Genomic DNA, 10,761 nt, shown 5'->3' on the forward strand with positions numbered 1-10,761 from the left:
GGGGGGGGAGGAGAAGAGAGGGGGCCAGACCTAGGCCTCTGTCCCCACCTGCCCTTCCCACCCCCCCCATCATTCTTGATGGGCAATTTGCTAGTATTAAATCATCTCTTACTTGCTTCTGTCTTCACTTACCTCTGATTGAAGGTACCTTATTTGTACCTTACTTCACATAGCCAATATGCTACGACTGTCATCTTATTCCCTTGTGCTCCTGTCTATCACTATCTGTTGTCTTCCGTCTTGTGCTTAGATGGTAAGCTTTTGGGGGCAGATTTCATCTCTGTTGTGCACTAGGTGTTTGTATAGCATCTAGTGCAATGGAACAAGTCTGAATATTACTAGTACTGACCCTTTTTGTTCTTAGACTGTGAACACCTTGAGGCAGGGAAAAGCCCTTTTCAGTAGATGATAGGACTCCAGCATATTGCCAGTACTACTCAAATAAATAACCACCAGTCAGTAACTTCAAGCCCACTGTCTCAACTGGTATGTGACAGAAAAAAAAATTACATTTACAATACTGTTGCCTCAACATTAGTTACCTTAATAACCTGAAGCTATAGGAGCACTAGAGGCCTGTATTATAAACGAAATCCATGGACAGCATCGAGAGGGTCCAGAGGAGGGCCACTCGCATGATCAGGGGGCAGCAGGGCAGGCCCTACGAGGAGAGGCTACGGGACCTGAACCTGTTCGGCCTCCACAAGAGAAGGCTGAGGGGGGATCTGGTGGCCGTTTATAAACTTGCCAAGGGGGACCAGCAGGCAATGGGACAGTCCCTCTTCCCCTGGGCACTACCGGGAATAACAAGGAGTAAAGGCCATAAGCTGACTGAGAGTAGGTTCAGGCTAGATGTAAAGGAGGCACTATTTCACAGTCAGGACGGCTAGGAGCTGGAACCAACTTCCAAGGGAAGTGGTGCTCGCTCCTACCCTGGGGGTCTTCAAAGGGAGGCTAGATAATCACCTAGCCAGGGTCATTTGACCGCAGCACTCTTTCCTGCCATGGCAGGGGGTCGGACTTGATGATCTGCTCAGGTCCCTTCCGACCCTACCAACTACGAAACTATGAAAGATTCAGAGGGTGACATCCAAGACATTTGAGTGAAAGGCCACAATATGGAGAAGGGAGTAAACACTGATGTGCCACTCAAGTTCCTCTGTAGCACCATTATGTGGAGGGCTGCAGGAGGATGCAAGTGAGGCACAAAATTTGTGCTGGCCTTCTCAATAGTGGCCTTTGTCCACTATTGAGAAATTCAGATGCAGACAATCTGAGACGCTTCTGAACATCAGTCAATCCCAAAGCAATAAACACAGAACACTCCCTTTCATCCCACTGCTTCAGGGGGTGCAAGGACTGAGCCAACAGGGTATCTGTTACTACAGTATTCTTTGGACTATCTAATCTGAACATTGACAGGTCAGAGCTTCAGACTGCCCAAGTCCCTGATCTTCTGAAATCCATCGTGCTTACCTGGCGTTTTAGGAGCTGGCACACCTGTATTGTGAAAGAGATATCTAGGCACAATTTCTGATGGACTCACTGAGATACCACAGTTCTGGGTGCAGTATGAAATCCAAACAGAACTAAATAGAATATGTGAACACTCATAAACATGGTGGCAACCTTTAGATTCTTACAGGTCATCCACTTGCAAAAGTTACTTTAATGCCAGTATTGGCTCATTTGTAGCTCACAGATGAAAACATTAGAATATTACTAACTAGATAATGTTTCTCCATTATTAACAGGATGACATCTGCTACATGAACCAACCCCTCTTTCACTCCAAACCCCCCAACCTCCAAAGCAAAAAAATACCATATCCGTCAATAAGAGCTAGAGACTCTGGAGTCCCCATGAGACCTTACTATTGTCACTGTTACTGAAGTATTGTAGTGATAAGTGGCAGAAAAGTGAATGTACTTCAGAAAGTATCTTAGTTCACATGTCCAGTAGGGGAAGAATTTATGTTGCTTATTAGGTTTAAATTTTCCAGTGTGCCTAAGCAGTTACACGCTTAGAAATCCATGAACTTTTAGTGAGATTTAAACTCCATAGGGATGGATTTTTTAAAGTGATTAAGTTCCTGCAGATGCAGATGATAGATGCCTGGTAGATTTTTGAACAATGCCTGCACATCTGTACCTCACCAAAATTAATGGCACTTTGCTGTAGAAACACAATTGAAAATCCAAGTCAATTTGGCTAGAGTCATTAACAAAACCAGTTTAGCTAAACTAATTTTGACTGCTTTTATTCCAGAATCAGAGCGTCCACATGTGGGCTCGTACCAAAATAACTAAATCAGCTTCAATTCATAGCAGTAGTTATTCCTGTGCAAGTTTGTGCATACATCTCTTGCCGTGAAATAATACCGCTGCACCTTATTACCACTTTCTTTGTGTCATAATGCAGACATAAGAAACTCATTATTTTTTTCACCAGGAAAGAAATCCCCTTCAGGCTTCTCCAAGATCTGTGGCAAGAATCCCATCAGTTCTGTTGGGACTAGGGTTTTCAATCAGTTGCTCAGTACTAGGTCAAAGCACCCGTGGTGCTGGGCACTGAATTAATTAGATTCTTTTCTAGGTTTTGTTGACCTTGAACTGCACAGAATATAGTTGATAAGTAACTAGTTACAAGAACAGAGACTGCTGTAGTCTCCATTCTTCCTTTTCAGCAAACAGTTTATCAGAGCAATTGACCAATGTTCAGAGCTCTGGTTCAAGTGGAACCCAGCTGAAGTACAGGAAACTTCAAAAGTTAAAAATGTTTGTGAAGTATGTGCTTCTCTGGTATCTAAATGCAAGTTTAAAATGCCATAGCCCTGATTCTTTGGGTGACTGGGTTGCCTGAATGCTTAGCACCATGCAGGGTCAGGCCCTATACTGATTATTCACTGCTTCTTAGAAGCAGCTCCAGCCTCCTAAGACTCAGCTTCAACAAGCACTCTGAGGATTTGATCCTAACCAGGGTGATGGAAATGGTTGAAGTGCTGCTCACTGGTGCAGCTTAGTTTATTATGTCCTCAAGGGAGGGACTGTAATACTGGATAAAACTTGATGGATTTCTTTTTCTGTCTGTGGAATGTCTTGGTCAAAAGAGTGCAGCCTTGGGGCAGCTGGGGATACTTGTGACTATGGGTTGAATTGGATGGATAGTTTTAGTCAAGGAAAAAAAAAATGTTGAAATAGTTCATTTTGACATTTCAGAAACTGTGTGTCTTTTGGCTACATTTACAAGAGGACTTAGGATGCCAGTCAAAACAGTGGAAGAAAAGGAAGTGGGACTGGAACCCAGATGTCCAAGCCTTCCAGGGGAATGCCTCACCCTCTGACCATAGAGTCACTCTTACATAGTCCCTCTGGCCCAATGAACATTTAAATATTTTATATATAGTGGAACACCTCCAGCAGGACACAGTCGTACCCCCACTGTGTCCAATGGCAAGACACTCATCTTCGCTGTAGAGGACCCATGTTCAAGTCCCAGCTTTGAATTAGGCAGAGATCAGATTTGAACCTGACTCTTCCAAGTTGCAGGTGAATGCCCTGACCCCAAGCTATTGTGTATAATGTTAGCATACTAACACTGACTCAGTTTTGGGAATGATGGTAAATTCCAGTTGTGAATCTAGCCCTTCCTTGTCAAACATTTGCTTTTGTTTGATGCAAAATACATTTTTTCCCATTAGTCAAACATCAAAAAAAAAAAAAAAAAAGTTTAATTTAGGATAGATAGAAAATGTTTTCCTAGTTTGGCCAGTGAACTGAAAAAATCATTTAATTTACCTCTCTCAAATACTCTATTTGTTCTAGTTCAAGAGGCTGCTTCCTACACTAGGTGGTACCAACTACTTCAAAGGAAGGTACAAGTAACATTGCAGAAGATTGTTATAGAATAGCTTGTCCACAGGAAAAGTTTCTTCCAGATGCTTATTTGGTAGAGGTTGGCCTTGATACAGGAGGCATTATTTCCCATTGTAACTGCACTGGAATATCAAAACCTCTAAACCTTAGCCTCACTCCATGCCCACTGAAGTTAGTGTCTATATAACAAGGGTCGTTAACCAGGGGTACATGTACCTCTGATGGTACTTGGGAAGCCCCAGGGGTACACGGCAGTGGTGCGGAGAAATGGAGGGCACTTCTGGTTTCGCCACGGGGGCTTCCAGTTTCGCTTTTGCGCGGGTGACACCCCCACTTCATTGATTGACCAGGGAACTCTGCTTCTTGGCCGGCTGCCAGGGATACACCAACCAGAAAAGGTTGAAAACGCCTGCTATATAATATAGCACAAAGATATATAGAACCTGACTGCCCTTTTGCACAAAGGTTATCAAAGTCATTGTGACAGAAGTGAGAATTAGTTGATTCTAGTTTAATAATGGAACAGTTTTGCTGAGAAGAATTTGTGGTGCCAAGTATTTTTAACTTACTCCAACATGGCTCAGCCAAACCTGGAGTTTATAGCTGCTCAGTTTTGTGTAGGTCATTGTCTTTTCCCACACATTTTATTTTTAAATCCCTAGCAACATGTGAATGGGAACCAAATGCAAGAGAGAATTTGTTGACCAAAAGAAAATAAAGGGATGGTGCCAAAATAGTTTCCATAGAGAGTGCAAGGAACCTTCAAGTCAAACACTCCTAAAATTGTAAATTACTCCAATTAACACATGAAGCAGTTGAAGGGAGGTTTGGTGCTCCTCACTGATCAGACACATGCGTTTTCTAAAGCACTGAAGGCCAAGTTGTGTGTGTTCAATTCCTGTTGAGGTTAAAGCCATACACAAAACTCCCATTTAAGAAAGAATTTGGCCCAGAATCATTTATTCACCGATTGATGTGTGAGGTATTTCTACACGTAACTATCTTAATACTGTGATAAAAATACATCCAAGTAAAGTAAAAATTGTAAGTCACTGCAGGCAATCTTTGGAATATGCTTGCAGAGCTGTAATTAGTCCCATGCTAATTAGATATACTTGATCACTCTAAAAACGGAACACAGTGCACTGTGATGAAATCAGAATCTAGGGTATCTGTAGACATATTTAAATACAAGTCAGTAAGGGACAATTGATATATTTAAGGAACCCTTTCATCATCTTGTGGAGCCCAGCAGGATGAAAGCTCAAAAGCATGTCTTGTTAAGCAGCTACATGACAAGCTACATAATGTTTTGAGTACATGGGCTTTGCTGGCCTATGAAATCCAGGAACAGTGGAGCCTACTCCTGAGTGCCATCCATTATCTTTTTACATATGTCAGACACTCTTGTAACACATCTCATAAAGCAAGCAAAAAAGCACCAAGCCAGTACAGAGACTGCCAGGAGCTGCTGCACCCCTACAGTGACTGTCATGAGAAAGGCAAATAAAGGCCAGGGTATGAAGTGGTGCCAGGACCAGAGGGAGATTAATGAGACTCCTACAAAGGTAGAAAGAGTGTGACAGCCATTTTGGGATTCTCCTTCCCTTCTATGCTGGCAATAAAGGAAGAAATAAGGAGCTATTTGGCAAGCTTGGTTGGCATGCCCATATTCTTATAGGATCAAGCTAGACAGCATAGTGCAGAAACACAGTATACCTGTTCTGTGCCTGCTACACCCTGGAATAGATATAATGGAGCCACCTGAGGCACTGGGCACACACCTATCTGCATGCAAAGACAGCATACTTATTGGCACACACCTGGCACTGCACTCAGATGGCTACATTATATCTGCTTCTGGGTACAGCTCCTGTGCTGTGCTTCACTATGGGATTTCTTAGCCTATCCCTTTGACATAGTAGATTTTCCCTTTAAAAACACAGAAATACAGCTTGGAGATAGGATGGCTTTCCTTTGAAGCACGGAGTCAGTTTGTCCATGGCTTGAAATCAATGAGAGATCACTTGCATACAGGTACACATGGATTTCAGTATATTTGCTCTGAGGGGGGGGGGGGGAAAAAAAAAGGGAACTTTTGTTGTGCAATTTTGATCCAGATGGAAATACAATCCACACTCTTACCTGTTGTTTGTTTTCCAGCCAGTTCCTCTTTAATCTGTTCTCCCTCTGGATTTAATGAAGTCAGGATTCACACAGCTGTTCTAGTCTGAGCACACCTGGTTAACTCTTCCTGTAAGCCAAGGGTTTAAATGTTACTATAATAGCAAAAACTTCATTCTTTCATTGCTATATTAAATCTTGCATTAGAAATCTTGCCAGATTTAAGATTATGTGGGCTCCCAACTGAACATATCCCTTCCATCTCCAGTGACTACAATTTAAAGGACTGGGTTTCCCCCTCCTTGTCCTCCTGTGCTAGCTGAGGAGCATAGGCCAGAAAAAGATAGACTTCCTGCCTCAGCTCAGTTTTCTGTTTTCATCAGGTAGAATAGATATTTATTCTCGAGGCTGGTTTGGTTTTAGAAAGGTGGTGAGGGTTAGACATTTAGTGTTTAATAGGTCAGAACCACATGTTGGATCTTGAGTGCTGGATTTTGCAGTCGAGTTGCAGTACTCTCTCAGAGGTGTAAAAAGCACATGTATGAAGATAGCCAGGCTGGCCTTTGCTGCATGCCAACCGGTGCGTTAGACATAAATTTGGCAACAAAAAGCAGGCGAGGCTTTTTGGTACATCACCTCTTTCATCCAGAGATGCTGATTTTGAGATTTAAAAAAAAAAAAAAAAAGCAGCAGTTGGGTTTTGAAATTCTTTGTTCCCATCAAACATAAATATGTCTCGTTTCATTGTCCCTCCCCAAATACCTGCTACAGTGCCACATGTTACCGATAAGTTGATGAGCAGTAAAGTTATTAAAACTGGTGCTATTTAAAGTATCCAACTATGCTTCAGAGTTAACAACTCATTGAGGTAAACAGAGTAGTTCAGATTTTGCAAAGCAATTGTCTTGTGTTGTCTGCAAATTCCAGCCCAGTCATTGCTACAATTAAAAAAAAAAAAATCTGTCTTCTGCCATCGTAAAGGCTAGCAACTGTGATACCTTTAGTGGAAGCTGAGATTTCTGAACTATTTGAAAGTGCATTCTGGATACCATTTTAAAACAAAATAAGAAATTCCTTTGAACCATCTTTATTACATGGGGGTGCTGAATTTGCCAAAGTGCAACAGTAAGGCGAGAAGCTTGTGTTTGAGAATTTTGCCAATACCCAAGGGCTAGATGCTTAACTTAGACCTGCTTGTGCACAGGACCAAAGTGGGCTAATATTGTGCAAGGCTGATGCTGTCTGCACAAGCACATAGACTGTTGCTCTACAGAGACAGGGCAATCTTTCAGCAGCATAAAGTATTGTACTCACCTCTAGGGAATGGCATGCTTTGACTGTCAGTAATCATTGTAGCCTATTGCAATGCTCTGGTTGCTCATATTTGGATCTGAAATTTAAAAGGTATTAGAAACACATTTCATGAACACAATCTATTCCACATATTCATTAGAATCAACAACATGGCTGAGCCTTTTCTGATGCACAAGCTTGTCCCTGTGCATCACGCTCCTGAATAAATTACCATATTATTGTCTTTCTTTTTGAATTTGTGCTCCAGAATGGCATAGTCCCCTACCACCCGCTGTCAATCCCTATTCCCAGCAGTGTTGTGTGGACTCTACAAAGCATGAGCCATCCACATTCAGTAGTGTGACATTTCTGCCATCAATTTATTTAAAAAGCAAACTCCTCATTCTTTTTATTGCAGAGACAGCCTGGAAACAGTCCTGTAAGCCAGTGGTCAGGGAATAGAGCAACAAGCAGCTAGGGTCCAGTTCTGGAGTAAGAAGTTGGTTAGGATCCCCTCGTCCAGGCCCTCCTCCCCCATAGACATACTCTGCATGCAAAATAGGTCTATTCTTGGGTTTCATTCCATTCACACAGTATCATAGACCAGCTCCATGTATAGCAGTGTGGTGCTACTATGCAAAATTAATACCATTTGGGGGAAGGCCTGACAGAACCTTGTAGCCCAGCCTTGACTAAAAAGGCTACTTAGCCAGTTCTTGTCATTTCATTGCATTGTAGGTTGTGTGTGGTAGGGAAGTGGGAGCCATCTGAAATGTGAGAAGCTTTAGGCAAACAGAAGATGAATAGCTGCTCATTAAATCCTGCACAATTTATGGCAACTGGGGTGCTGTGTAATTTGCATGCCTAAACATTTCTGACTACAACTAATTAGGAGCTGAAAGAGCCCTTCCTTCAGGGACAACACATTTTAATCCATTAAATAGCTAGAGTCAGGTCTGATATTTTACTGCAATAGAAGCCTTTCTTTGTGGGGGCTTGTAGTCCTGCTCTAGCTGGGTAAATGTCTGTTTCACAAAAGCCACCAACAGAATTGGCACCTCTCAGGCTCTCTCAGGAGAGGGGTCTAACAAGTTAACCGTCTTCTGGCCCTTGAGAGGGTTCCCTCAGGTCAGGTTACACTCCTGCCTTCTGTCATGCCCTTGTACAGTAGAGGACTCTAGCAGGCTCCAAACATGTCAGTCAGGCACCTTGTACAAGCAGTTTATTTCAGACAGCAGCATTCAGACTTCTTGAAGACATGAAAACCTTTCATTTTGCATCTCCTGCCACAGAGGCCTCACCCCTATCCTAAGGACAAGTGCAGAGCCAGGCAGCCTAGCCTAGTAATGGCAGCACACCACCTTCTGCCCACTCCACTATTACCCCCAGTCTCTTTGCAGAACCCCTGATGATCTACTGAAACCCCAGGGTTTCACAGCACACAATTTGAAAGCCCATGGGTACTCAAATGTAGGTAACAATTCAGGCATGCAGGAAAGCGCTTAATGTGCACTTGCAGTAATCTAGTTCATGCTTACCTTTAGGCCTGTTCAAGAATAGGCATAAGTATAAGCTTAGTTTTAAGCCTGTGATTAAGCTTTTGGAAGAAGTACTTATTTATGGGCTTCAGGTTAAGCACTTGCTTAACTATCCTGCTGAGCTGAGACCATAAAAAGAGTCCACATCAAACACCATGCTGCTGCAGCTAGACTGCATCCCTCTTGTGGTCCACCCCACTTGTTGGTCTTTACCTGGCCCAACCTTATCTCCAGTCTCTTGCCTGCCATAACTTTGATGTTACTCTGTTGGTTGTTGGGGAAACGGTCCTTGAGGCTGAGTGTATTCTCGCTGGTCCTGGTCCACTTGATCAGGCCAACACCACCTTGGTACCTTTGCTTTCTCTATGGTACTTCCCCTTTAAACTGGGGGAGGGGGGTGTGCTCATGTAGGATTCCAAGCATTTGTTGGGGTTTCAGCTGTCACAGCCTTAGCCCCTTTTTTTTCTGACCATACCATCTGCCCTGGCCTATTGTTCAAGACTTCAGCCTTCTGGATATCAGCCTTGCCTTGATGGCAGGCCCCCTCCTTTTCTGGGGGTGTCCACTTTCACCTTGTAAGCCTCTGCCCCCTGGCTTGGGGCTGATTTCAAGTACCTATTGCAGGGAACTGCACTCAAGCACTCCCACCGTTCATGGTGTCCTCTACCCTTATAGCCACAACCCAGTCCTCCAGTCTCAAGTCTAAAATGGGACAGCAAAAAAGAAACCACAAGCCAACTGATTTATAACAGATAGTCTCTCTCCCTTGTGGTAGTGTATCCCACAGGCCTTACCTTTCATCAGAGCCCTCTCATCTGTAGCTCCCTTGTGTTGCTTGTGATGTCTGTGTCTACCTGCTCAGAGACTGGTCTTATAGCCCCCAGCTCAGCCTCCTTCCAGTCATCTGATTGGACCCTCTTCCTCTATCTGCTAGGGCCAGGTGTAGCTCATTGCTTCATTAGCTGTCTGGCCTTTTCATCCCTGGTTCAGGCCACCTGGGCCTCTGCACTGGTTGCCTTGCCTGACCCCTGCTTTCCTACCTATTCAGGTCACCCTATCAACAAGGGCACGGGTTCCCTGTTACATCAGACAAAAGTTCCATAGCTGAATACTGTTTTGAACCTCTTTATACTATGCTGAAATTGCTTCCACAACTGCAGTATAGACATGCCTGTTTCAAGGAATATATATGTGCAAACTTGCAAGGTCATGTGTTGAAGTTATTCTTGAAAATATGATCCTTAATATTCAGTGTACACAGTTACTCCTAAGTGAACCCCATGCTTAGCCAGCATCCTTACTGGCTAGTGGAATACTGGAAAGATAGGGACACGCAAAAGCTAGACGTGAAGCTGTGAACCAAACTGTTTAGTAGCTAAACATTGGATAGCATACAGGTAGCAATCACACAGTTTTCTTTTGTTGTAATGCTTTCCAAGTAAAGTCCAGAGAAACTACATTGTCCTGCAAAAGAAAACAAGCCAGTTAATTAGCATGAATGGTTGGACTGGGTCCATCCACCCATGATACCAGGCAGATCTGGAATTTCCTTCAGAGCCTTGGCTGCCAAGAGCCTATAGGGCTATATAATGTGCCAAGAACAGTTCAGGGAAGCCAAATCCAAGTTTGACTGGAGGTGTGGCATAAAAGGAGCTATTAATTTGAACAGCAACAGGGACCGACACGTTGAAAAAAAAGCAGCCCTGAAATGAAATGTGTAATTAGGATATCATTGAATTTTCAAGAAACAGGCAGAGCAGCAAACTCAGCCTTATGAAAAAAACCCCATACATATCAGTAACACTAACTGCAGAGGAAGAGAGGTTATAGAAAACAAAACTCAACCTATAAGAGCAGCATTGTGATCATGAACAGTTCATACAAGGATCATCTGATGGTTTCTCTGTTGGCTACAAATGTCCAACTCGGGA

The 10,761-nt window shown here is 43.2% G+C and overlaps 1 protein-coding gene and 1 long non-coding RNA gene across 5 annotated transcripts in view; one reads left to right on the forward strand and one right to left on the reverse strand.

The window, feature by feature from the left end:
- The window catches only part of LOC102368315 (protein eva-1 homolog C-like), a 33,257-nt gene extending 26,310 nt beyond the window's left edge, over positions 1 to 6,947 (forward strand). For 2 of the 4 annotated variants that reach the window (XM_025191884.1, XM_025191885.1), the window contains exons 6-8: positions 3,825 to 3,874; positions 5,822 to 5,912; positions 6,039 to 6,947. In XM_025191884.1, coding sequence (XP_025047669.1) covers positions 3,825 to 3,874; positions 5,822 to 5,912; positions 6,039 to 6,109 — 212 coding nt within the window. In that variant the 3' untranslated portion in view covers positions 6,110 to 6,947. Of the gene's footprint in view, positions 1 to 3,218; positions 3,549 to 3,824; positions 3,875 to 5,821; positions 5,913 to 6,038 lie in introns of all 4 variants that reach the window. The other 2 variants (XR_003091814.1, XM_025191886.1) reach the window with 2 other exon arrangements.
- Positions 1 to 10,738, reverse strand: part of LOC112548004 — an 11,445-nt gene extending 707 nt beyond the window's left edge. The window contains exons 1-3 of the long non-coding RNA XR_003091815.1: positions 9,625 to 10,738; positions 7,314 to 7,389; positions 6,021 to 6,129 (exon numbers count right to left, since the gene is read on the reverse strand). This is a non-coding gene — a long non-coding RNA (uncharacterized LOC112548004). The remainder of the gene's footprint in view (positions 1 to 6,020; positions 6,130 to 7,313; positions 7,390 to 9,624) is intronic.
- Positions 10,739 to 10,761: the final 23 nt, after the last annotated feature.

The sequence above is a fragment of the Alligator sinensis genome, unplaced genomic scaffold, assembly GCF_000455745.1.
Source record: "Alligator sinensis unplaced genomic scaffold, ASM45574v1 scaffold1207_1, whole genome shotgun sequence".
NCBI classification, from domain to species: Eukaryota; Metazoa; Chordata; order Crocodylia; family Alligatoridae; genus Alligator; species Alligator sinensis.